We start from the raw sequence: 26,687 nt of genomic DNA on the forward strand, positions 1-26,687 counted from the left end.
TATTTAAATTGTTACACAAGTTTGAATGTGTTATGAAATACAATATAAAAATAAAATATTTGTTTAAAATGTAATAAAATCTACATGATTTGGAAAGATTTTGCATAGCAGTGCTCTCATGGTTTTAGCAAAGTGTTGAAGCAGGAGAACAAATGCTGTGGGCGCCTCTTGTTGGTGCAGATCAATGATTTGTAATAATTCTGTTTTGCCATGGACAGGGCGCGTGAGAGGAATAAAAGGATGAATTTATAATGAATAAAACTGGCCCACTCCCTGGACTTTTTCCAAAGATGTTCGGCCGCTCAAGAGCAGGACTGGAGGAATCTAACAATGGGAGTAAGCCAGGGTTGAGGCATAGTCACAGAGGAAGATGCGCATACAGATACAGGGGCAAAGCTGTCAAGAGTTGAAGAAAGAGTGGAGTTAAATAATGACATAGCTGAGTCAGCAGAGTACCCAAGAGATAAGAGAACAGAGAGATGAATCCAAGGACTGACAGAGATGGTAACAATTAACAGGCTGAAGATCACTAAAATAGCATTGAATAGTATGACTGAGGAGGTGGGACATAACTTAGGAAAGAGAGAGTTGCAAAACAACAATTTACAGGTTCTAGGAACAATGAAGCATTTCATTTAAGGAAGACAATAGGAACAATATATTCCTGCACCAAAGGTTTCCTATTAGCCAAGGAACTCCTTTGGATTCCTTGCAAGGACTTTCAAAATAGGCTCAGAAGGCTCCCATTTTCAAATTCAGAATGAACTTGTTTCATCTAGATCTTACAACAGAAGCGGAAATTGTATGGTGTTTCTGATGATGTGGGATTGCAGTTCCCAGTATGCACCATTGGCAGCAGCAGCAACACAGAGAAGGTTGGGGATGATGGGGAGGAGCAGAGAGAAAGGAGGAAAGCTTTGCTAGATAGCTAGCAGAGAGCCGGTACAATGTAGTGATTTGTGTTTTGGACTACAACTGAAAAACAGGGTTTGAATCACTACTTGGCCATAGAAACCCACTAGACGAACTTGGACAAGTCACATGTTCTCAGCCTTAATGGAAGGCAGAGGCCAAAAAAAAAAAAAAAAAAGCCTCTAGACAAATCTTGCAAAAATTAAAAAACCCACAAACAAACCTGTGAGTGAAGTCAAAAGCTTTCATGGCCCACATCTATAGTTTTTTGTGGGTCTTTCAGGGTATGTGGCCATGTTCTAGAAGAGTTTGTTCTTGGAAGATGGCAGCCACAGATGCTGGTGAAATGTCAGGAACAAACTCTTCTAGAACATGGCCAAAAAAGCTACAAAAAGCCATAACCCAGTAAGTGTTGCCATAAGTCAGAAATTACTTGCAGGCATACAACAAAGATAGGAAGCCCTCCATCAGAACAGCATGGAAAAAGACGAGCAGGGTACGGGGCTGTAGTGATGGAGGGGGAATAAGAGTTTTAGTTCCCCAATTATGATTCTACTCTGATGGCACTTTCCTAGAGTTACATCTCTTATAGTTATGTAGGAAGAGACTTCAAGGGCCATCCAGTCAAACTCCATTCTGCCATGCAGGAACACACAATCAAAGTACTCCCGAGAGATGGCCATCCAGCCTCTGTTTAAAGCCCTCCAAGGAAGGAGACTCCACTACTCTCTGAGGAAGAGTGTTCCACTGTCGAACAGCCCTTACTGTCAGGAAGTTCCTCCCAATGTTGAGGTGGAATCTCTTTTCCTGCCCTCCTTCTTTGGGGTGTAAGGCAATGCTCTTTTTTGCCCCACACCTTCACCTTTGAAGACAAATTCATGCCCTTAATTCCCTTTCCTCAAGGGACTTCTAGCATCTTGCATAACTGATGGGAGGTTTTCAATTGGAGTTTTTTTAAACAGAGGCAGGATGGCCATCTGTGAGGGGTGCTTTGGTTGTGTATTCCTGCATGGCCCTTGAGGTCTCCTCCAGGTCTATGATTCTATATAGTAGGGTGCCATACTAGGCAGGGAAAGTGACTAAGGAACTGTGTGAACATAGCTGAGTTCTAGGTGTGAATGATTTTCAGTGTTTCACTTTGCTTGTCTTTCTAGATTTTCCCATTGACTGCTTCACCCCCTGTGCCTGACCAAACACTCATGGGGGCAAAGAAATGATGGTTTCCCCAGACAAGACACTGAAAAAAGTTTTCTGAGAAGAGACCCCCAGTTGCCTACTGAAGGGTCCCTGGATCCGAATGAGTTGGTGGGACCCCTAGTGCTTTTTACATGGAGTTCATGGTAGTAGCATGTGTAGAAGTGAGTAGATTCCTTTTTGGGGGGAGGGGGACCTCCTAGTTTTCTTGTACATTATTTAGAAATTAATAACACAAGTTGAATCTCCCTTATGCAAACTTCCAGAACACTCTCCCAAGATAACTTTGTGCAACTTCATAGCTCTGTTCTGATCATCCACTAGGCATTTATATAGACGCTTGCTCTCTGGTGTCCTACGGTTTGCTTACCAAAGACTTGTCAATAGTGTGTTACTGTTTTTTTACCACAAATTGTGGAAATACCATATATATTACATACCACTTTGGGTATGTAATTTATGTGCCTTGTAGGCAGCCATTATGCCATTTTCTAGTTTGCATTCTATAAACTCTAAAGGAAAGAACGAAAAGTTGGCAGCATGTGTGGTACAATTTGCATCATTCCAAATTATAGAGATTCTCAAAAAAGTAAACAAGAATGGCTCTCCATTGCATCCCTGGAATGCCCTTTTATCTATTATCCCTTGTTCATCGTTCACAAAAGAGAGATATCTTGGAGAGGCTGGAAGGTAAAGGTGGTGTGTACGAGTGAGAAAGGTAAAACTCATTCTATTAGAGTGAACATACAGAGGTAGCTGTGTTGGCTATTTAACAAATCCAAACAAAAATCCATCAGTGATACCTTTATTGGCCAACTACTGATTTATTGGCTACTCTTAACAGAGTGAGTTTTACCTTTCTCACTCATAGACACCTCCTTTACCTTCCAACCTCGCCAAGACATCTCTCTTTTGTGAACCATGAACAAAGGGCAATATGTAAACGGGCATTCAAGGGATGCAATGGAGAGCCTTTTTTTTTTTTTACTTCTTTGAGAACCTCTTTAATTTAGAAGGAGGCAAATTGTATTGCTCATGCTGCCAACTTCTTTCTTTCAGTTAGTCTCAAGGATGCTACAAGTTCTCTTTACACACAATTTCACTGTTTTTAATTTGTTTATTTCAACCATCCATAAATCCAAATGTAATACAGAACGATAATTGTAAGCCACTCTGATAGCCTTTAGGGCTGAAGAGCGGGGTATAAATACCATAATAAATTAATAAATAAATATAAATCTATATAACTACTCAGATAAAGTGATATATTTTCAATCAGTTCTTGCCATATATTATAAACCCTATTACAATTAAAAATAGCTCCTCAAACTTTCCACATATCAATAAATATCTTAAATTACTCTTTAAATAACTCATCAAATCAGCTTATTATAAATTTCAGTATCACAAGGGATACCCATACTATCCTGTTTGCAGGACATATAAGAATGTATAAGAATGAATCCTGTGGGACCTTAAAGATCAACATCTATTCACACATTACATAACACTCATTTTGATACCACTTTAACGGTCATGACTCCAGCCTCTGGAGCACTGGGACTTGTAGTTTTATGATATAATCTTTGCAGAGAGCTCCAATGCCTCACAAAAACAGCAGTTAATTGCAAAGTGAAAGAAAGAATCTTCAAACTCCTGGAGCTTGGGGCAACCACACAGCAGAGTATGGAAAGAAAATTCTTCCACAAAGGAGAATTTATGGATTGCAAGGGACTTAAGTCAGGCCCTGATGAATGCCATCACTGGCAAATGTCTCTCAGGACCCTGGGGCTGTTTTTCCTGCAGCTGAGTTTCAAGTAAGTGAGATGGCAGCAAAGGAAGACGTTTTGGCCAAGGCAGAGGGATCTCCAAGCTGCATTATCACATTTGCCAAAAGTGAGCACATGGCACTCACTACAGGCAAGCATGGCTGGTCAACTTTATTTATTTTTAATTGGGGCAGAGGAAATGTGGACCTCCCTCTCATTCATCTGGGTGGAGATCACCCGCTCTGCCACCTCAGCAAGGCTGGGAAACCCATGGGGCAACCGAGCCTTCTCAAATTGCCGCTCATGGATCATTACCACGGCCTCGGAAACAAATTCACGACCCAAGTGCTGCAGATGCAATAATGCTAGCAGCATGAAGGCCAGGGCATTGCCTTTGTCTGCTGGGAGAACGATGATTTCTGGATCCGAATTGAGGTCCTTGATGGCTCCAGCCCAACATCCAATTCACTATGGAAAAAGAAAAGGAAGGAACACTGTCATTTTTGGATGTCCTAGTCTCTCTGTTTGTAGAATCCATTGTCCCACTGGAAATAGCTTGTGGTGAGGCAATGTTTGAACAGGGCTTTTCCCAGGGAGAAGAGAAGTCAGAGACAATTTGTCGTATCAAGAGATGTCAAGTTCTTGGAGCTGCTGGCAGGAGGCCAGATTCAAATGCACTCCTTTGTCACACCAGGTCTGTGTCGCACCAGGTCAGGCAAGCCAGAGCAGCTGGTGGCATCCACTTGCAGCCATGGAGATTCGGCAAAGAGAGATTCTGCCACAGGAAACAGAAAAGCATGTCAGAGAGCAAAGGCATGGTTTATTGTGGTTTGTACAGTGATTATGTGGAAGTGTAGTGTGCTCCTCAACCACACCACTTAAAATATAGTATAAAATACAACATATATTAAAATATATTCGATTACTCCCCCCCCCCCAAGTATCCTATAATAAAGTGGTTGTTAAACACATCACAGCAGGCTAATGTGGAATCCAATAATGAGTTCTGGTTGGTGGGTATCTGGGTTAATTCCCTTATCATCCTGAACAATTCTGCTGGATGGGAATTTGCACGTGCAATATGTGCAGAGCAGAAGGATTTCTTCACTGCACGTATTGTCACTCCATAGGAGTAAAGAAATTTCCTACCTAGTGACTTGTCAGATAAGAGTTGAGTTTTCTGCCAGTGGCACTGTAGTCATTGTCCAGTCCGCTTCATATTTCTAAGTTCTTTTTTGTACCATGGTTGCCGATTAGAAGCGGGCTGGAAAGGACGCTTGGGAGTGATTGTGTTAATAGCCTTGGTCAGATCACTAGTCCAAGTGTTGACCAAGGTTTCAACAGAATCACCAGCGCTACCAATCATTAAACCCTCTAGGGCTTTGTGGAATCCTATTGGTTCCATTAGGCTTCGAGGGCGGACCATTCTAATGGGTCCTCCACCTCCAACGGGGGCGAACAGTGGCCTTCACCTTGACCAGGAAATGATCCGTCCATGACAGGACAGAGATGTTAATTACCTCTGCCCACAGATACTCCTATTCTGTACTAAAGACCATATCGAGGGTATGACCTGCACAATGTGTGGACCCAGAGACTAACTGGGATAGGCCCATGCCTACCATGGATACCACAAACTCCTGAGCTGCACTTGGTAATTTTGTCAAACTGGTCTCAAGTGGAATGTTGAAGTTGCCCAGGACTAACAGCCTACAAACAGACACAAAATGGGACACAAGGCAGGTTATAAATTATTAAAACCAGTACAAAACATTAGTACAATGTATATTACCTAAAAATATTTAAACCAACAAAATAGCACATCATTATAAGTTATGACAGTCATTATAAGCTCATTGTAGTCAATTCCTAAAAGTCTAAGAAAACAGGAAAATTTTCATTTGCCAGAGGAAAGAGCAACCATTCTAAACTATGAGAATTCCCACATCTGGGAGGAGCCACAAGAGAGGAGGCCCTCTTTCTTGTTCACCATACTATTTCACAGAACAAAGCCATATGCTAGAATGGCAATTGGGCCAGACAACCAATAAAGGTGGTACCAGGAACAGGATTCCCCCATAGGCAAAGAGAGAGGTGCAAAGCAAGGCGCTCTTAGCAACACAGCCTCTCCAAGTGATTCCGGTCCAATCCAGGAGAAGAAAAACCTAATTGCAGACCTTCTGGACCAAACCCAAATCCCATCTTGACAAGCAATTCTGTTTCCCCAGGGCCCATCCAGATGCCTCAATGGGAAGGCCATCAGAAAACCCTAAGAGCAAAATCAGACACCAAGTATTAAGAGGCATAATGCCTGTTACAGGGAGGAATCCAAGGTGTAGCCAGATCCTTCATGAATATGTGTGTTCTCATTTTAAAACCATCTAAGTTGACAGTCATCACTACATATTGTGAAGCTCAATTACACCTTTTCACTTTGCACCATGTTAAGAAGTCTGAGAAGAGGCCTCCAGGTTTTAATGTAGGGAGAAAGGCTTCTCCTTCTCTCTACTCAGTGCCCAATTTTACGCTCCCCAAGAAATCCATGTCCAGTTCTTCCCACATGTAAGCTTATCTTGCAACACATTGCAATGATCCTAGCAGTATCCCTCTTGAAAAACTGGGGGGGGGGGGGGAAACAAAAAAGAGCAAGAAAAAATTGAAAAAAGGAAGAAAATCAATTATGGAATATTTTATTTTAGCATGATTTAGGAAACACAGACAATTCCCCCCCCCCTAATTTTTTCACGAGTCTTCACATATCTACATCTTGACCACCCTTGAGCACAAGGAGAGAAGCAAATGGATCAAGGGAGGCATGAGACGCTTGGTCCTCCAGTGACAGGATCAACCATTGGAGATGGGAGCCAGCTGTGTGGATACACACAGAGAGAATCCCAGGATGGGTTGATGAAATGAGAACAATATCAGATAAGAGGCCTAAGTATCCCAAAGGCACTGGATCCTATAACTAAGTAGGATGAGACCTGGTTAGTAATCATACCTCTGTTAGCAAACCTCCAAGAAAGAAATCTTTTTATACCTGCCCAGCCTCCCCGTCCCTCCTGGTCCTCTATCTAGCAGAAAGTTTGTTTTTTAGCAGCATTGACACTGAGAGAATGATGGGAGGGCTAGTCAGACTTTTGTTGCAAGGTTTCAGCAATGGAACTGTAGGAGTCAATGCAATAAATCTTGATCTGAGAAAGACTGAGTTCTCCTCTAGCCTACCCCACTATTACTTATTTAGTTGTTTATTTATTTCACTTCTATGCCACCTTACTCCCCAAAAGGTATACTGTAGCTGTGTACAGCTGCCTAGAAAAGGCAAGGTAAAAAACATCTGCCTCCAAAATCCCTCACTGAGAATGTGTGAGCAGTAAACAGAAAGAAAATGGGAGCCCAGTTTGACTTTCTGGGTACCCACAATATGTTAAAAAAGCACAGAATCATGTTTGGCCACCAGAACAGAAACAAAATAATAATAATAATAATAATAATAATAATAATAATAATAATAATAATAATAATAGAGACTGATGAAAGCAAAAGTCTTCCCTGGAAGCATTTTGGAAGAGAACTCAAGCACAGACTATGTCATTTATCCAAAGCAGAATGCAGTGCAAATTAAAACATTCAGAGCTAAACAAACACATGGTCAAAAAAATTTAAACCCCATTAAAGCATGTCCCATTAAAAAAAATTCCTCTACAACAACAAATTAAAAGCAAAGGTTTGCATAAATAAAAAAAAAACTATCATGGGTTTTTCTTTGCAGGTTTCTTCAGAGGAGGGTTGTCATTGTCATCCTTGCAGTGGGTTTCCATGGCTGAGCTGGGATTCGAACCCTGGTCTCATGTCATAATCCAATGCTCAAACTGCTACACCACAAGTTAAAAGTCAAAGGCTTACATTAATAAAAAGATCCTTACTTGCCAGGAGAAGGGGCCAATGGAGCCTCCATGGGAGGGAATTCCAAAAGTTTGGAGCAGCCACCAAGGTCTCATCTGCATTGCAGAAATGATGCTGTTTGACACCACTTAAACTGCCATGGCTCCATCTTACAGAAGAGACCTCTCACTTTCACACACACACGAGTCTGCTTGGCATGGTGGCTTGAGTCTTGCACCAAGACTTTGTAGACCAGGGTTCAAATCCTGGCTCAGCCCTAGAAACCCACTGAGTGATCTTGGGCAAGTCACACTTTCTCAGCCTCAGAGGAAGGCCACGGCAACCCCCCCTGAACAAGTCTTTCCAAACAAAAGGCACACAACAGAGTTGCCGTAAGTCAGAAACAACTTGAAGGTGCACACAACAACAACACACACATACACAAAGAGGCTTAGGTAAACAGCTTGAAACAAAATAAATAAATAAAATGTTGGTGATTAGCCAAGAAAAGTTTGCCTTGGAGTTGCCAAAAGCTGGAAAAGACTTGAAGGCCAACAAAAACATAGACAAGAGACACCCACAGAGGCTTCTATCTCATTCTTTCCAAAGGTTTCCCAAAGGTAAAAAGAAAGAAGTCAAAATCAAAAACTGTTTCCCCGGGGAAAATGTAAACTCCTGGGAGGCTCAGGATTGGCTGTTTGGGCTGCGGTCTCCTCCCTCATTGGCTGCCTTTCTCCAATCAAATTCCCTTCAGCCTAGCACCTGAAAACTTTTCCTTGGGTGCCTCCAAGTCTTTCCTTCCCCTTAAAGAGACCCTCTCCTGGGGTTTTCCTGGCCAGGTTTGTTCAGAGAGGGCTTTGCCATGGCCATCATCTGAGGCTGAGAGAGTGTGACTTTTATTTATTTATTTATTTATTATTACTATTATTGTATTTATTTATGCCCTGCCCTCTTCCCAAAACTAGGACTCAGGGTGGCTCACAACATTAAAAACAAAACAAAACACCCAACAGTACAATTACAAACATGGAAAAACAGTACATTAAAATATCTTAAATTATTACACTATTAATACAAGTTATTTGTTAAAAGAATCAAATTAAAACAAAAGACTTCCCCATAGTAACCCAGTGCATTTCCATGGTGACCCTATCCTAGGGTTGTCTTGCCAAGATTTGCTCAGAGGGCATTTGCCTTTGCCTTCCTCTGAGGCTGAGAGATTGTGATGCTCAACTAGGTCACCCAATCGCTTCCCAAGCCCTGGTCTCCCAGGGTCTTAGTCCCACGCTCCAACCACTACACCACACTGCCTCCCTGAAGCCCACCTACAAATTAGGGCAAAAGGCAAAGAGGTAATGGAAGGAGAGGAAAGTGGGAGGCAGGGGGCAAGTGGAGAGAGAAGAAAGGCGGCATGGAAACTCTCGGTCCTTCGGAGTGACTTTTGGTTAAAGTTGACCATAGGGTTGCACTGGAGGACCTAAATATTCCTAGAGAGAACATATTATTAAAAATCCATGAATCATCAAATCAAAGGTATTTAAGCCTATCCTGGGGTTTTCTTGGCAAGATGTGTCCAGGGGAGGTTTGCTCTTGCCTCCCTCTGAGGCTGAGAGAGTGTGACTTGCAGTGGGGTTTGTATTGCGGAACAGAGATTCAAAACCTGGTCTGCAGAGTCCTAGTCCAATGTTCAAATCACTTGTTGTTGCCGTTGTTGTGTGCCCACCTATCAAAGGGTTTTCCCCTGAGGCGGAGAGAGTGTGACCTCTTGCCCAAGCTCACCCAGTGGGTTTTCCATGGGCAAGGAGGGATTCAAAACCTGGCCTCCAGGTTCATAGTCGAAGACTCAAACCATCTGGGTTCAAATCCTTACATGGAAACCCACTGGGGTGACCTTGGGCAAGAAGTCACACTCTCTCAGCCTCAGAGGGTGGGGGCAATGGCAAAAAACAAAACCAAACCCTCTAAAGAAACCTTGCCAAGGAAAACCCCAGAATGGGTTCCCTGCCTTAGGGGTCTCCATAAGTCAAGGACTTGAAGGCACACAACAACAACAACAACAACGCAATTGAAAGGGGCTGGAGGGGAGGCACCAAAGGGGCGGTGATCTGGGATCCTGAGTCACGAGTCAAGAGCCAATCCTGGATTTGGGGAAGATTTCAGTTCCAAGCCCAGCCAAGAATAGGTGGACCCTTTCCGTTTCTTGGCTCCACGTGGGAGAGTAATGGACAGCTTCTCCTCCCTACCGCCATACTATCATCTTTCTGGGTGAGTCAGGGTTCGAATCCCCCTCTTCAGCTATGGAAACCCACCTTGGGCAAGAAGAAGTCACACTCTCTCAGCCTCAGGGGAAGGCAAGGGCAAACCTCCCTCTGGGCAAATCTGGCCAAAGAAAGCCCATTACAGGGCCGCCAGGAGTGGGGACACAACTTGAAGGCACACAACCACAACCACAGTGTGTCTCAGCCTAGAATGAGTGGGCGGTCTCCCATCCAAGGACTAACCAGGCATGGCCCTGCTTAGCTTCCAAGACGAGCCCAAACCCCTGGCTTTTATTAAGGCCCTGCTTTTCCATGTTTACTCCCAAGTAATCCATCCCAGAAGGAGGCGGATAGGAGACCTTGGAGTGAGTCAGAATTTGTAAGAGAAATTATAAGAGAAGTTAGAGAAACAGTAACTAGCAGAAAGGGAACATGTTGTGCGAGTTAAACTTTTAACCCCTTTAATAATAATAATAATAATAATAATAATAAACAACATACTGTAATAATATATGAGTATTGCAGATATTTCAGGAAGACAATCCAGAAAGACCCAAGAAGTGAAAGTTCAGCTGATTTTATTTAAAAGCCAGGTTTGGCTTCAGAGGAGTAAATCTCCCAGGTCTGAAGCAAAGGGAAATAAATGGGTGACATACCTTTTTATAGGAATTCAAACAAAGAACTTACAAGCCATACATTGACTGGTAATAGGATCCACTTACACCCCATTTCAGTCATTGGAGACAAAATATACACATCTCTGGTTCCTCCTGGGCCCCTTTATTTACATCTCTTATCAGGACTGTTTTCAGTCACTGTCCCACAGAGGCCCAGCCTGGCATTCCTTATTTTGGGTAGGCATTAAGACATCACAAGAGCAATAAAAAGGCCCTGAATAGCAGGAAGAGACCTTTCTGACCCAACTGTTATCTACTATCATGCTAACTCATTCTTATCTTTTTTTCCTCCCTTTTCTTTTAGGCAAGAGAAGAGAGGGAAACAGGAACTAGCTAAAAGGGAACAGGCTGTTTGAGTGAGCATTTTAACCCCTTGATGATGATAATGGTTAAAATGCTCACTCAAACAGCATATTCCCTTTCAGCTAGTTACTGTTTATCTTCTCCGATATACTATTACAGTATATAATAATAATAATAATAATAATAATAATAATAATTATTATTATTATTATTATTATTATTATTATTATTATTATTAAAGGGGTTAAAATGCTCACTCACACAGCATCTTACTGTTTCTTTCTCTTATCTCGTAGGGTTGCTATGATTGAGGATAAAATTCCTTTGTTATTATGTGCCTTCAAGTCGCTTTCTACTAATGGTGACCCTTAAGGCAGTGAACCTATCCGGGGTTTTCTTGCCATGTTTCTTCAGAGAGCGTTTGCTATTGCCATCCTCTGAGGTTGAGAGAATGTGGCTTGCCCAAGGGCACCCAGTGGGTTTCCATTGGCTGAGCTGGGATTCAAACTCTGGTCTCTAGAGCCATCGGCCAAGGCTCAAACCACTACACCACACCCTACAAATCTATTAAACTCATTTGATATCAACAGACCAATACCTCTTTCTTTAATTGGTCTATTGATTGGTCTATTGATACCAAATGAGGGATTTGGGGGTTGGAATGAAAGGAGAAATTTAAATTGTTCAGAGTATTCGATGGAAAGATTTTGATTGATTGATTGATTGATTGATTGATTGATTTCAAGGATTTCTATCCTGCCTTTCTCCCCCAGTGGGATTCAAGATGGAAGGATATCATAATAGTGAATGAAAGACTTGTATTTCTGCATGGGCACTACAGTTCATGTCTTTCTTTAAAAAAGCAATGTTAAAATCTATAGGTAGCCCATACCTTTATTGGCACAACTATAATTCCATAAAGATGAGCCAGCATGGCGTAGTGGTTTGAGTGTTGGACTAGGACTCTGGAGACCAGGGTTCGAATGCCAGCTTGGTCATGGGAACCACTGGGTGACCTTGGGCAAGTCACACTCTCTCAGCCTCAGAGGATGGCCATGGCAAAACCCTTCCGAAGAAACGTGCCAAGAAAACCCCATGATAGGTCCTAGGGTCACCATAGGTTGGAAATGACTTGAAGGCACACAGCAACAACAATCTGCCCTTTGATGAAAATGTTGTTTTTGTTGTTGTTGTTGTTAGGGTGCTTAGCTTGCTCTCAGCTTCCCATCCCTGTCCAAGATTTGATCCCTTTAGCAGTCAAGCTACTGAAGGTTGGTTTAGTGCTTCTCAATTATTTTCTGTCATGCCCCCCCTAGGAAGAAGAAAACATTTCACGCCCCCAGCGCGACTGTAAATAGTATCATTTATATATATGACAGTATTTGCCGAGGTCAAACGAGACCCCCTTTACGGAGCCTCACGCCCCCCCTGGGGGGGCGCGCCCCACTATTTGAGAAGTACTGACTCAGGAATAAACTTTTGCCCCTCGGCTTCTGATGTCTGGGCCAGCTTTTCAGGGCAGCTTCTTCCCCAGAGAAGGCTAAATATCTCACAAAAATACAATACCCAGAATTCCATAGCATTGAGCCATGGTACTTAAAGTGGTGTCAAACCAGATTATTTCTGCAGTGCAGATGCAACCTTAGTCTCAAAGGTTCTACAGGATCTTTTGCATCCTGATAACCAGTCAGGTCCAAAACATACTGCAGAAATAATCTAGTTTGCTACTGCCCTGGGTCAGTGCTAGGGAATTCTGGGAACTGTAGATTTGTGAGACCTTTAGCCTTCTCTGTCAGAGAGCTCTGATGCCACAATAAACTACAGTTCCCAGGTTTCCCTAGCACTGAGGCAGGGCAGTTAAAGTGGTTTCAAACTGGATTATTTCTCCAGTATGTTTTGGACCTATGGCACCAAAGCTTGTCAGCAACTACACTAAAAAAATTGAGAAGTATTTCTAACATTCTTGTGTTCCTTGTGACTCCAGGAACTCCACGCCGAAGGGTTGGAGGGTCAGTTCGCTGGAAACCATGTGTCTGGCGATTGTGGCTGAGAATATGAAGCCCGTCTGGGTGAATTACATGGGCAAGTACCTCTGTTGCTACACCAAGGGGGGCTTGGATGTGCTGAGTGCGAAGAGCACATGGGAAGTGGATTCCTCTTTTTCTTGCTCCTTTCAGTGCTGGTATGGGAGGATGAGTTGTGGTTTGAGTGCTGGACTAGAATGAATGAATGAATGTTTCTGTATTTATTGAATTTATACCCACCATCCTCTTGATCCAAGGCAGTTACAGTAATTTAAAACAAGATTAAGCTAAAATCTTAACAAACAGACCTTCATATCCACCGATTCTTTATCCACGGATTCAACCACCTACAGTTTGAAAATATATTTTTAAAGAATCCAAAGCAAACCTTGATTTTGCCATTTTATATAAGGGACACCATTTTACTGTACCATTGTATATAATGGGACTTGAGCATCCATGGGTTTTGGTATCTATAGGGGGACCTGGAACGAAACTCCAGTGGATACCAAGGGCCCACTTTATTTTAGAAAAGTTAAAGAATTAAATAATAATGTCATTTAAAACCAAAACAAAAGAAAACTATGGTTAAAAACAGTCACATTTAAAAAAATCACTGGATTCCCAGTGATTGGATGGTATATAAATAAATCCTATTATTATTATTATTATTATTATTATCATTACCAATTAAAAAATAGAAAAATGCAGCACATCACTTTACACACACACACACACATCACTGCTGCGTAATTACTGTACATTTCAAAGGCTTGCCTAAATAAGAAGGGCTTCCCCGGCTGACAGAAAAATATGTCTGTAGAGACCCAAATTCAAATGCTTGCTTGGCTGCCAAATTCCTGGCCTGTCATTCTCACTTACAACCCACCTTGTGGGATATTTATGAGGATTGTGAGTGTGTTGCATGGCTTGGAGAATACCATCTCACACAACACAATCTCATAAATGCCACCTGAGTTCTTAAGAAAGGAGTTATACACATATTAAATGAAATAAGAGAATGTCCAGAAAAGTGTTTTACTCAGTCCCCTAATCTCCATCTGGTCTTAGATCTTACTTTTTTCTTTTTTAAATCATATTTTAATAGATATTTTTTTCAGAAAAATACATAAATGATAGAAAACAAAGTAATTACATCATTTATCACTGAATTTGTAATTGCACAGTTTAACAAATCCATAGCTAGGTAGATGATGATGATGATGATGATGATGATGATGATGATGATAAAAACTCCCCATGAAGATTTGGCACTTATCACGTCTTAAAAGCCTCCACTTTCTTTTTCTTTCTTTTCCTCCACCTGTATGTAACCTTTTTACTTTCACCATAGTATAGTCTTTCCAGAAATACTTTAAATCAAATCTAGGGCCAAAATAGACTGCAGAAATAATCTAGTTTGAGACCACTTTAACTGCCCTGGCTGAGTGCTAGGGAATTTGGGGAACTGTACTTTGCTGTGGCACCAGAGCTCTCTAACAAAGAAGGCTAAATGTCTCAGAAGTACAGTTCCCAGAATTCCCTATCACTCAGCTAGGGCAGTAAAAGTGGTCTCAAGCTAGATTATTTCCGCAGTCTGTTTTGTCCACTAATTACTACATATCTTTTCCATTGGATCCCACTTTCTGAGGAGAATACTTGTCCAAGTGACAGCTGCATTATTCAAAGCATCAGGTTAACATCTGGTGAGTTTGTTTTCCCTCAGCTGATGTCCACATCCAGGAGCTGATCCAGTCAATGAACTTGAGCAATCGCCTCACCCCTGCTATGCTGCATGCATTCCTTGTACCAAATCTAACAGTGCTCAACCTGAACATCTGCCAACAGCTGGTTGACAAAACTATTGTCCAGACCATCAGAGTACAGTGCAAGGTAAGTCTGTAGGGGTTATGGGGAGGAGAGTCAAGTGAACAGGGGTTGTTTTGCATTGTGAGGAGAATGTGCCTAGGAAGAAACATCTGAATGCTACCAGCTTCTTTCTTTCAGTTACTCTCAACCGTGCTACAAGATCCCTTTACATGCCAGACTAACATGGCTATGTTTTTGAGATTAAGTAGTTGGGAATTGATAGCAAGTAAGTCCCGGACAGGAAAGGAGTACAGCAGCTCTCATGTGCAACAAGAGTCGGGTACCACTTCTGTCACATACCTCTGCTTCCCATTGTTGGACTTACACTGCTGTAGCTGCAGCCTCTGCTGTGGAAGAAAATTCTGGGGGCACGAGGCAATGCCTGTGCCCACATAGCCAGTCAAGTCTAACTTGCTTCCTCCCTGCTTTTACCTATTATCAGGAACAATGTGCCCCCGTATTGCTTGCCCCCTCCCAGGGTAGATTGCTCCACCTTTGGTATCCTCCTCCTTTACATGAAAAGGGGGAAAACCAAACAAACAAACCAGGATCTTGTGTAGTTGGGTTGAGAGGAGCATGCTGAAAAGATGGCATTTCTTGGTTGCCTTTGCTTGCTGGTTGGGATGGAGCTCCCCATAAGGAATTGTTCCAGAGTGGTAGATGGTGTAGTATGCTCTTGCAAAATACAAAAGAGGTGCATAGCCTTTGAATGACTAACGGGTTCATTGTGGCATGAACTTTTGTGGGCATGATGCCATTCCATTACCTACATTAAGCTTTGTTCTCCAGTGTAGTGGCTCTCAAGCCCTGGTCCTTCAGATGTTTCAGACATCAATGTCCAGAAGCCCCAGCAATGGAGAGGGATTCTAGGAATCAAAATCCAAAACATCAGGAGAATCAGAGTTTGAGAACCACTTCTGCAATGGAGTCCATGCCTCTGAGCAGACTCTAACCCACAAGCTCTTATTAAGCAATGAATCTTTGAATGTTTCAGGAACCATAAGACGCTTTGTTGGTTTCCATATTGGAATCCATATTTTCTCCCTTCATTGCATATCTATTCTGAGGCTTTGTGTCCAAAAACACACAGAAGGGTTGCAGGCCAAATTGCAGGATTCAGGAACAGAGCAAATAGATTATTTTTGTGACCAAAATGCCTATGGGGAAGTAATATTTCAAGGAAACAGGACAGGAGATGGTGAATCCATGGCTCTTCAGAAAGATGATGTTGGGAAGCTTCATCACATTCACACTGAAGTAAAAAAGAAAAATAAACCTTGCCTCCCCCCCTCCCCTTTACTCTCTTTTTATTTCTGAATTAGAATTTGTCCACACTGAATCTCCATGGCTGTATTCAGATCCCTATAGAGGCTCTGGTGGATCTCATAAAAGGTTTGCGGTGTCTCACCAAACTGGACCTTTCAGAGACAGAGTGTGACACAGAAGTGTTATTAGCTGTGGGCTCTTCCTGCCAGAAGCTTCGTGAATTGAACATCTCCAACTGCAGGAGATTATCTCCGTATTCACTCTTCTATCTGGCCTATGATGATGATACATGCTCCTTCTGCTGCCCAGAATTAGAGAGGCTCACTGTTACAGGATTGACATCCAGGGTAAAGCACCAAGACCTGATTTGGTCTCTGGTCTTTGTGCTGTTGGTATTACCCAAGCTGAAGGTCCTGACCCATGAACTTCTTGAAGAGACTCTGCATTTGATCCACAGTAAGAAGTTTGACCGTACTCAAATGCCGTGTGAGTATTCCTCTCTGATTCAGCTGGCATGGTGCAGAACATTCACCCACACAAAGAAAGGGAGAATTACACTACCCCTCCAGGAAGTACATGATGTGTGTGCATCCTCCTTGCCTGTCATCTTTGCCATGTGTCCACAACTGACAAAGTTGACAGTGATTCCGCCAGATGGTCAAAGCATGAGCCAAAGCTCCTTATCCTACTGCAGTCTCACCCACCTGACTATCAACTGCAGGGAAATGAACCGAACGAAACTGAGAGAGCTTTTGCCAGTGACAGCAGTCCTTGGAGTCCGACTTCAATCCCTCTCAATCAGCAATTTTATTTTTTGGGATGAGTTGTCTTTCCCTACCCTGCTGAGCCATTGCACAAATCTCCACAAATTCAGTGCTTCCTTTTCCACTCTACCGGGGCCTGGACACAGCAGGCAGCTGACTGTGGAGGAAGCAGACTGCACAGACTTCAGTCTTGCACCTCTCAAATTTCCTTGGCTTTCTGATTTTTCCCTGGAGTACATCCACACAAGGTATCCCTTGCCTTCCCAGCATCAAAAGATATTGAGAGAATACCTTCTGTCTGTGCTGAAACATTCCCCAGTCTTGGAAGTCTTGAATCTTGTCCACCTACCTTTTCGCATATGTGAGGTGTTTGAGAAGGTGCTAGACCCCCCTGGTAGTGCCTTGCTGCGTCTCTGTGAGCTCTCAGTTGTTGGCTACAAAGTGCCTGTTCACACCATCCGTCAGCTTCTATCCTCAGAGAATCAGCTGAGCCACCTCCACATATCTTGTTGCTCAAGGTTTGGTAGGAAAGTCTATAATGAGACCTTCTGGAGAGACTAGAGGGAAGGTCTTGATCTGAAAGTTGTGTTGCAATGAAGAAAAACCATACATTGGAATGGCAGCTCCACATGTGTGTGTCTTGGTCCATTGAGGGGCAACTGCTCGCTCGGTGTGGTAGCTGCTTTTCTATAATTGTCGTCTTACCTCCAAGCTCTTGATCAGATCAAATGCCCATTTAGTCCACCAACTTGGTTTGGTGGTTAGGAATGAGCATCCATTGCTGGATTTTACTTCCATGAGGAATACTTGGAACATCCTCTGGCTCATGGGAGACTCTTAGGGATCATGGAATGGCAGCATAAATGATGTGGCATGTTAAAAAGTTAAATTTATATGGAATAGAAACATATATAAAATTAAATTCATTTTAATTTGTATTAGTTGGAACGTTAATGATCCTATCCTATGGAGAGTAAATTGGATGTAATTAATAGCTAGAGATTGTATTGAGCTACTTTAATGTGGAGTGGTTTTTTTCCACTCAGTATTAGGATATATTGTTATGTAAAAAATTGTAAGAGCGATTGAAGATTTCTTGTAATGTGGAAGAGATTTGCAAACTAGACACTGTTGAAATTATTGTTTCTGTAATACAGTTTAGATAAATTTGACTTTATTACATTTGAATATATAGTGAATATATATTTATACACACACACACACACACACACAGTGGGCCCTCGCCTTACGCGGGGATCCGTTCTGGATCCCTCCACGTAAGGTGAATTCCGCCTATGCTCAAGCCCCATTGTAAACAATGGGGCTCGTGCGCGGTGGCGCACAAGGCACAACGGGCACGCGCACCCATTCAATTTAATGGGACGCGACACCCCTTCCGCCCCACGCGCGCCCTGCGGCTTGAGTGCGTATGCTCAAGCCACGTAAGGCGCGCCCGCGTATGACATGGGCGCGCTGTATATATATATCTCCCAATTTATGGAATGGCCTGCCGGACGAGATCTGTCAAATTACCAATCTAGAGAGCTTTAAAAAAGCCATTAAGACGGATCTCTTCCGGCAAGCCTTCCCGGAATAAAATGCTCGGCCACAAATAAGACTTCCCATCCAGCGAACTCTGCCCATGATGATTTTTATTTAGCTTAGTCGGTTTTAATATGTAGTTTTTAATCTTACATTTTTTAATCTTGTTTTAAGGGGGGGTATTATGTATATATGGATGTATTTTAACCTGTTATACGCCACTTTGATTGCCTGGCAAAAAGCGGGATAGAAATAAAAAATTATTATTTATTTATTATATATATATATATATATATATATACATACACACACACACACACACACACACCATAAAAATGACTAAAGCTGTAAAATCCGAAAGAGTGTGTTGACTGGCAAGCAATCCAATAGTCCAAGGAAGCACAAGAACAGTTACAGGTAGATAAACATAAAAGGAAGTTGCTGGCAAGGTGTACAGTGAAGCTTTCACAAGCATTTTCTTAAAAGCTAGCAGAAAGCAAAGGTTTGTGAAATGAGTAAATACTGCTAGGAGGAGAATATTACTGTACATAAGAGAAACCCTTTTATATGTGAATTGATGCTGAACCTACCAAAGAGCTAAACCTTTCTTATTGGGGTGAGTGGTCACTGTTATTGCACACAAGAGCATTAGTTCTCCAGATGTTTGGCACTTCAGCTTGCGGGAACTCCAGCAATTATGGCTAATGGTCAGGGATTCTGAGAGTTCAAAGTCCACACCACATGGAGAACTTAATCTGAAGATTTGAGAACTGTTTTGCTCTCTAGAAACTGTCACAGAATGCTAGGGAAACATTTAAGGGGCTTTTGGTGCACCTCAGGTCTGGAACACATGCCCTGTGAGGAATGGATTAGAGAGCTGGGTATGTTTAGCCTGGAAAAGAAAAAGTTAAGAGGTGAGATGATAGCCCTGTTTAAATATTTGAAAGCATGTCATCTTGAGGCCGGAGCAAGCTTGTTCTCTGCTGCTCCAGAGAATAGGACCTGGAGCTGTGGGTTCAAACTACAGTATAGGTAAAGGGATTCCACCTCGACATTGGGGAGCACTTCCTGACTGTAAGGGCTGTTTCACATTGGAACACACACCCTCAGAGGGTGGTAGAATTTCATTTGGAAGTCTTCTTTGGAGGCCTCAGAGGATGGCAATGGCAAAACCCCTCTAAAGAAAGTTGCCAAGAAAACCCCATGATAGGTTCAAAGTTGGAAATGACTTGAAGATACACAACAACATCAGCAATATCTGCAGCTGAAGTGCAGCCTTCCCAGATGTCATTGGACTAAACTTTCCAGCATCCCTTACCATTGGCTCTATTAGCCAGGGTTGCTAGGACCTTCAGTCCTACAAAATTATCCCCACCACTGTTCTACAAGGGGGCCACCTGGAAGCTGCTCACAGTGGCACCTGGGGATTGGAAATTGAACTGGTGCACCCTTGAAAAATGAGAAAAGGCATTTCATCCCAGAAATTCATTTCATCCTCCTGCATGTCATTGCAGGCAGCTGACCCTTCCCCAATGCAAGAGTCAGTTTTGTTTCTGATTGCAAGTAATGACTGGCATCCCTCTTCTAAAACAGTTTAATAAAGAAGCAGGAGGAAGAAGTGCTGTTCCATTTGTTGGGTACGTTTCAAGTAGTTTCTGACTTCTCTCTCCCCTAAGGAGAACCTGAATGCAGGTGTGATGTAGTGGTTTGAGGGCTGGACTTTAGCTCTGGAGACCAGGGTAGATTCCCAGCTCAGCCATGAAATCCACTGGGGGACCTTGGGCAAGTCACATTCTCGCAGCTTCATGGGAAGGCAATGGCAAACTTCTGAACAAATCTTGCCCATGATAGGATGCTGGAGTCCAGAGTTCAATTCCCAGATTGGCCACAAAACCCAGTGAGTGACCTTGGGTCAGTCACATGCTCTCAGTCTCAGGAGAAGACACTGGCAAACTTCAGAAGAAATCTTACCAAGAAAACTCCATGATAGGGTTGCCATAAGTCAGAAATGACATGACACACAACACACACACACAAGAGAACCTATCATGGGGTTTTCTTGACAAAATTGGTTCAGAGAGGGGTTGCCTTTGCCTTCCTGTGAGGCTGAGAGAGTGTAACTTGTACTAGGTCATCAGAGGGTTTCCATGGCCAAGCTGGGATATGAACTCTGGCCTCCAGACTTTTAATCCAGCACTCAGACCACTATGCCACACTCCCATTTCAATTCGTAGAGGTTAATAAGAGAGCCCCGAGGACCTTCACCTGTTGGGAGAAAACAAGTGGAGTGAAAGGAGCCTCACCTGGACTATTCCCCACCTGGACACCTCTTACTCTTTGCCAGCCCATCTCACTCCCCAGAAAGCCTTTGCCTACATATTCCATAGCAGTGGTTCCCAAACTTTGCTCCTCCAGATGTTTTGAACTTAAATTCCCAGAAGCCTCAGTCAGCTTGGCCAACAGTCAAGAAACCTAGGGGCTGAAGTTCAAAACATCTGGAGGACCAAAGTTTGGGATCCACTGCTCTAAAGCAATGGTTCTCAAACTTTGCTCCTCGAGATGTTTTTAACTTCAGCTCCAAGAATTCCTGACTGTTGACTTCTGGGAATTGAAGTCCAAAACACCTGGAGGACCAATATTTGGGATGTTGCTGTGTGCCTTTCAAGCTGTTTCCGACAGGTTGACCCTAAGGCCTTATTGGTTTGTCTTGGCGTGTTTCTTCAGAAGGGCATTTGCCATTGGCATTGCCATCCTCTGAGGCTGAAAGAGTGTGACTTGCCCAAGCTCACCAGTGCGTTTCCATGGGTGAGCCGGGATTTGAGCCCATCTCTCCTGTCCTAGTCCAGTGCTCAAACCACTGCTCTAAAGGCACCAGATCCTGTATCTAAAGGGTAACTGAATCACTCAAAGTGATCTGCCTCCTGCTGTGGTGGATTACTCAAGAGGAAACATAGGAACCAGAGCCAGGATGGTGTAGTGGTTTGAATGTTGGATATGTTTGTAGAATCCAGGGTACAATTCCCAGCACAGCCATGAAAACCCACTGGGCGACCCTGGGCAAGTCACACACTCTCAGCATCAAGGGAAAGGCAATAGCAAACCCCCTCTGAACAAATTTTGCCAAGAAAACACCAGGATAGGTCCACCTTTGGATCACCATAAATCAGAAATAACTTGAAGGCACACAACAACAACAAGCATAGGAACGCAGCCCTGGTTAGTCCTTGGATGGGAGACTGCCAATGAACCCCAGGTAATGGTGTTAGGCTGTATTTCAGAGGAAAGAACGGGGAAAGCTACCTCTGAGTATTCCTTGCTTAAAAAAACCCCAAGGAATAAGTGCACAGGCTACTTGGAGTTACATACTCAAATCCAACAAATAGCCAGGCTATAAAGGTAGTCCTTTGGGCCCCATCAGTAGTGCACAGCTGGGAGAAGGAGGAAGAAGCTGAATTGAACTGAAGGAAGGAAAGACCTTCGAACAGAGATAGGTTGGAAAAGGATTTCTTTTTCTATTTATTTGTGTCATATGCCATCTTTCTCCCAGAGTGGGACCCAAGGAGGCATACAGAAAGAAAGTTTTCCCCCCTTACTTTTTCAGATGTCCGTGGGCTCTCCAATTCTCTAGCACCAGGTGAATGTGCAAGATTTGTATAGGCTTGCAGTGATTCCCAAACTTTGGTCCTCCAGAGATTTTTGGACTTCAGACTCCAGAATTCTCAGTCCCCTTGGTCAAGAGGAAATCTGGAAGCTTAAATTCAAAAACACCTGTAAGACCAAAGTTTGGTATCCACTGGTATAGAGTTTTTTTAAATAGATTTTAAATTTTAACATGCAGTGTTTTTAACTTCTTAAAAATTGTTTAATTGTGGGCTTTTTTAAACTTTGTATTTACATTTTAAGGCTTTGCACTGTGTTTAACTTACCCTGTTTTAAATTGTGTTAAGCTGCCTTGAGTCCCTATACTGGGAGAAAGCCAAGAAATTAATTAATTAATTAATTAATTAATTAAAATCTCCAAAATTAGGATTCCAGTTGCTGTGATCTCTTCTAAGCCATTTTTGTGTACCTTCAAGTCCTTTTCTGACTTATGGTGAGCCCAAGGCTAACATATCATGGGGGTTTCTTGGCAGGTTTCTTCAGAGGGGCTTTGTCTTTGCTTTTTCACCTGAGGCTGAGAGAGAGAGACTTGCCCAAGGTCACCCACTGGGTTTCCATGGCTAAACTGGGAAATGAACCCTGGTCTCCAGAGTCCTAGTCCAATGCTGAAACCACCATGCTGGCTCTCTTCTGAGTAGTACATTTTGACAAGAGGGCAGTGAAGGGAGCCTGGCATTGAGAGAAGCGGACAAGAGGGGATGCTCTGCCTGTTCTATGGGGGGAAATATTGGGGTGCTGGGAACAGTGTACCCCTGCTCCCTTTTAGGAGCCTGGCGGGGGTACCCCATAGTCTTCCAGAGCAAGCTGAGGCCCCTGTGGGTAACTTAGTGCCACTTTCTCCTTGGCGTCTGGCAGGTGAACAAATGGTCCTAACCACAAAGGAGGTCAAGGCACTACTAAATGTAAGGCATTCAAGAAAAATGGATGGCATTTCCAAATAAAAGCTAAAATATAAATATAATTCATTTCATATGGTTTATTTACAGCTATATGAGAGCCAGCTTGGTGTAGTGGTTTGAGGGTTGGGCTATGTCTCTGCAGACCAGGGTGTGAATCCCCATGCTCAGCCATGGAAAGCCACCTTGGGCAAGTCACACACTCTCAGCCTTAAAGGATGGCAAATGCAAACCCGCTCCAAATAAACCTGCCAAGAAAACCCTGTAATAGCTTCACCTTAGGGTTGCAATAAGTCAGAAATGACTTGGAGGCACACAACAATAACAACAAACAGCTGTGTTACATATACTGTGTTTTATTATACAAAGGGATCTTGTCTTGTAGCACCTTTGAGATTAGCTGGAAGACAAAAAATGGTAGCGTGAGCTTTGGTAGGCTTGAGCCTACTCCTCAGATGCATGAGGAGAGGAAGTAGGCTCAAGTCTACCAAAGCTCATGCCACCAACTTCTTTTCTTTCAGATAGGGCCAGAGGGCCAGGTCGAGGCTGCAGAAACCACATGCTGTGGCCCCCGATCTGGCATTTTTCTGGCCCAAAAAGAAGTGGCAAAATGCTGCTCTTTTTTGGGGATGGAAAAAAGCTGCCCTTTCCGCTGTGGCGGTGGCTCGTCTGTGTTCCTCCTGCAGCATCTGAACGCTGTGCCGTGGGAGTGCCGCAATGCCAACCGCTGTCTGGGTGGGCGGCGCGACGCCAGCTGGGGGTGGCATCAGAGCGTGCATCATCTAAACGCTATGCCCCCATGCCCCCCCCCCCCAAGCTGGTGCTTACGTCCGGTCTGTTTTGGCCCTTAGTGTCAAAGGTGCTACAAATCCCTTTGCATACTGTTGTGGGTTTTTTTCCCCCAGACTAACATGGCTATGTCTTTGTATTTTATGACATACAGTGCGCCCTTGGCTTATGCGGGGGATTTGTTCTGGACACCCCTGCATAAGCCAAATACCACGTATGCTTGAGCCCCATTCATGTGGTGGCACGGTAGCGGCGCACACGCACTATGGGCGCTCCCGCGCAGCTCTACACAGCTTTTAGCATATGCTCAAACCTGCATATAGTGCGCCCGCATATGACGTGGGCGCACTATACTCAACTGTATTTTTCTTGGTTAAAATGCCTTCTTGACTTGCAATTATAGAACTCTGAGCATGACCATCTGTAGGGGATGCTTTGATTGTGGTTTCCTGCATGGCATGGGGTTGGACTGGATGGCCCTTGTGGTTTCTTCTAACTCTATGATTCTATGAAATTGTACTTCACTAGCAACAAACTCTTGACTGAACATACATTTAAATTATTAATTTGTCCATTTTGCTTAAATTAGGGTGGAAAAAATCCTTTCAGCATTTGTATTGTCTCCTGAAGCAGCGCATTACCCTAACACATTTGCTGTCCTTTTCCCCTCTGAGAAACAAATGCACCCTGAGTTCTGGGTGTGAGTCTTGTCTGCTGCTGATTCTAGAAAAAAAGAAGTTTAGAAGGATCCATCCTATCCTCCTATTTGAAGCTAGGACAGGCTGCCAAAGTAGACAAATTCCTTGAAGGGGAACAGCAAACATGGTGTTACTCCATGGGCTTCATGTTCAAAATGAAGGGCATTTTGGAATTCTTCCTGGACACAAAGTTGAAATGTAGGATATGTCCTGGAAAAGGAGGACATCTGGTCACACAGGTCTGGGCAGTGGAGCTTTGAAAGCTTGCAAAATGGAATATTAATACAAAATTACTGGAAGTTTAATAATGTTAAATAATATTAGAAAAAATGAGTACAATCTTTGTTATTCACTTACATATTGTCTTTTGTTGTTATAGGTCTGAGAACATCTCTAAGGCTCCCTTGACAAAGCTTTTTTTCCCCTTTATATATCAGCCGAGATAGTAGATTAAAGTGTAATATGGATTAAACATTGAATGATTATGCAAAAAGGTTAGGAATAGGGAAGTAGAACTGTACAGATACATACATACATACATACACATGTATATACATTTTTTTCTTTCGCTGTTCTACCTTATTATCAGCTTTTTAATTGGAAAGGGGGTTTAGGATCCTAGCCACTTTACTTTGGATGTCTTTTTTGGTTTCTTCCTCCAATTTGGAGGGGGATGTTTAATCCATGATTAGGGCACTAGAACCCTTTGCTAACTAGGAAATTAAACTACTTTATCTTTGCCTAAAGTTACTGGATTAAGGAAGTAAAAAAACCTATAATGGGGATAAAACTATGTATTCTTACTTACTGAAATTCTTTTAATGTGATTGTATTGGTTTTTTGTAACACTATTTAAATCTAATAAAGACTATTTGGAAAAAAAAGGAATTCTTCCTGGACACAAAGTTGAAATGTAGGATATGTCCTGGAAAAGGAGGACATCTGGTCACACTGAGGTCTGGGCATTGGAGCTTTGAAAGCTTGCAACATGTATACTGTGCATTTTGGTTGGCCAAATAAAGATATCCACTGTTCTGTGAATTTTTGATGTTATTGTACCTTCCCAAATAAATCATACTGGTACCTTCCCTACTTTCTTTTAGCAGACAAGCTACGAGTTTTCTATTCCCACAGGTATTTGATGAGTGATGATGTAAGACTCATCTTACACAATGCATAAATATTGCTAATCGCAGTGCTGGTGTGTGTGTTTTAATAGATATTTTAACCTGGTTTTAATTTTTTTACTGCTAACATTGTTTTTTAAATATCTCACAAAAGTACAAATCCCAGAATTCTCTAGCATTAAGCCATGGTAGTTAAAGCAGTCCCAAACTGCATTACTTCTGCAGTGTTGAAATGAGATCAAATGGGGGTGGCTCTGGTTCTGAATGCCACACTTTTTTGGCTGGCCAGCCAGGACTAGTTTGGCAACTGTCAGCCAGAAGACTTTTTTTTCAGCCACCCCAAGACTGTAGAATGACCTGCTGCAGAGATTTGCTGTCTGATTTTAAAGGAGCATTAAAGATAAATCTCTTCTGGCAGATGATTTTTGAACTGTGAATTTTAAATGATCGGTTTTAGATGTGGATTGTTTTAATATTATACATCTTATTTGTATTGATGTGTATTATTGATGTGTATTTCAACTGATGTTTTAAAACTGATGTTGCTTTTTAATTGTTGTTGTCCCACATCTCAGGCCATTGGGAGAGGCAGGCATTTTATTATCTGTCTGATGTTGAATATTTTATTGTTTTTAGCTGCTTTTAATTGAATTTTGATGTATAAACACTTTTCTTCGATCCACCGGGAGAGGTGGGGAAACATAAATAAATTTTATTATTATTATTATTATTATTATTATTATTATTATTATTCCACAATGACTTTGGCCAACAGCCATCTTCTTTTGTCTGCCATAAATGAAAGTTTCCTCTCTGTTTCCAGCACTTCTTGCTTGCCTGTGTCTCCGGAAGCTACATGCCTAAGAGAAAGAGCATCCTCTCCCTGGAGAGGCAGTGCATGGAGAATGTGGCTAGGAACATGGAGAGCATGTGGGTCAAGGATTACAGGATCCATCAACTGCGTAAGTAGTGCACTTGCTACACTGTGGGAACCCCATAATATGTTGGGTAAAAGATTAATTACACATGAAGGGAGGTGGGAGATAGAAAAAAG

The 26,687-nt window shown here is 42.6% G+C and overlaps 1 protein-coding gene across 1 annotated transcript; it reads left to right on the plus strand.

Moving 5' to 3' along the window:
- The first annotated feature begins 11,930 nt into the window (after nucleotides 1-11,930).
- On the plus strand, nucleotides 11,931-17,482 carry LOC149321017 (uncharacterized). Its single transcript, XM_089499094.1, has 4 exons — nucleotides 11,931-11,935; nucleotides 12,983-13,125; nucleotides 14,749-14,915; nucleotides 16,214-17,482. Exons 1-4 carry the CDS (start codon nucleotides 11,931-11,933, stop codon nucleotides 17,480-17,482), a joined length of 1,584 nt encoding a protein of 527 aa, XP_089355220.1.
- Nucleotides 17,483-26,687: the final 9,205 nt, after the last annotated feature.

This window comes from Sceloporus occidentalis, unplaced genomic scaffold (genome assembly GCF_023333645.1).
Source record: "Sceloporus occidentalis isolate IW3139 unplaced genomic scaffold, rSceOcc1.0.p SCAF_1, whole genome shotgun sequence".
NCBI classification, from domain to species: domain Eukaryota; kingdom Metazoa; phylum Chordata; class Lepidosauria; order Squamata; family Phrynosomatidae; genus Sceloporus; species Sceloporus occidentalis.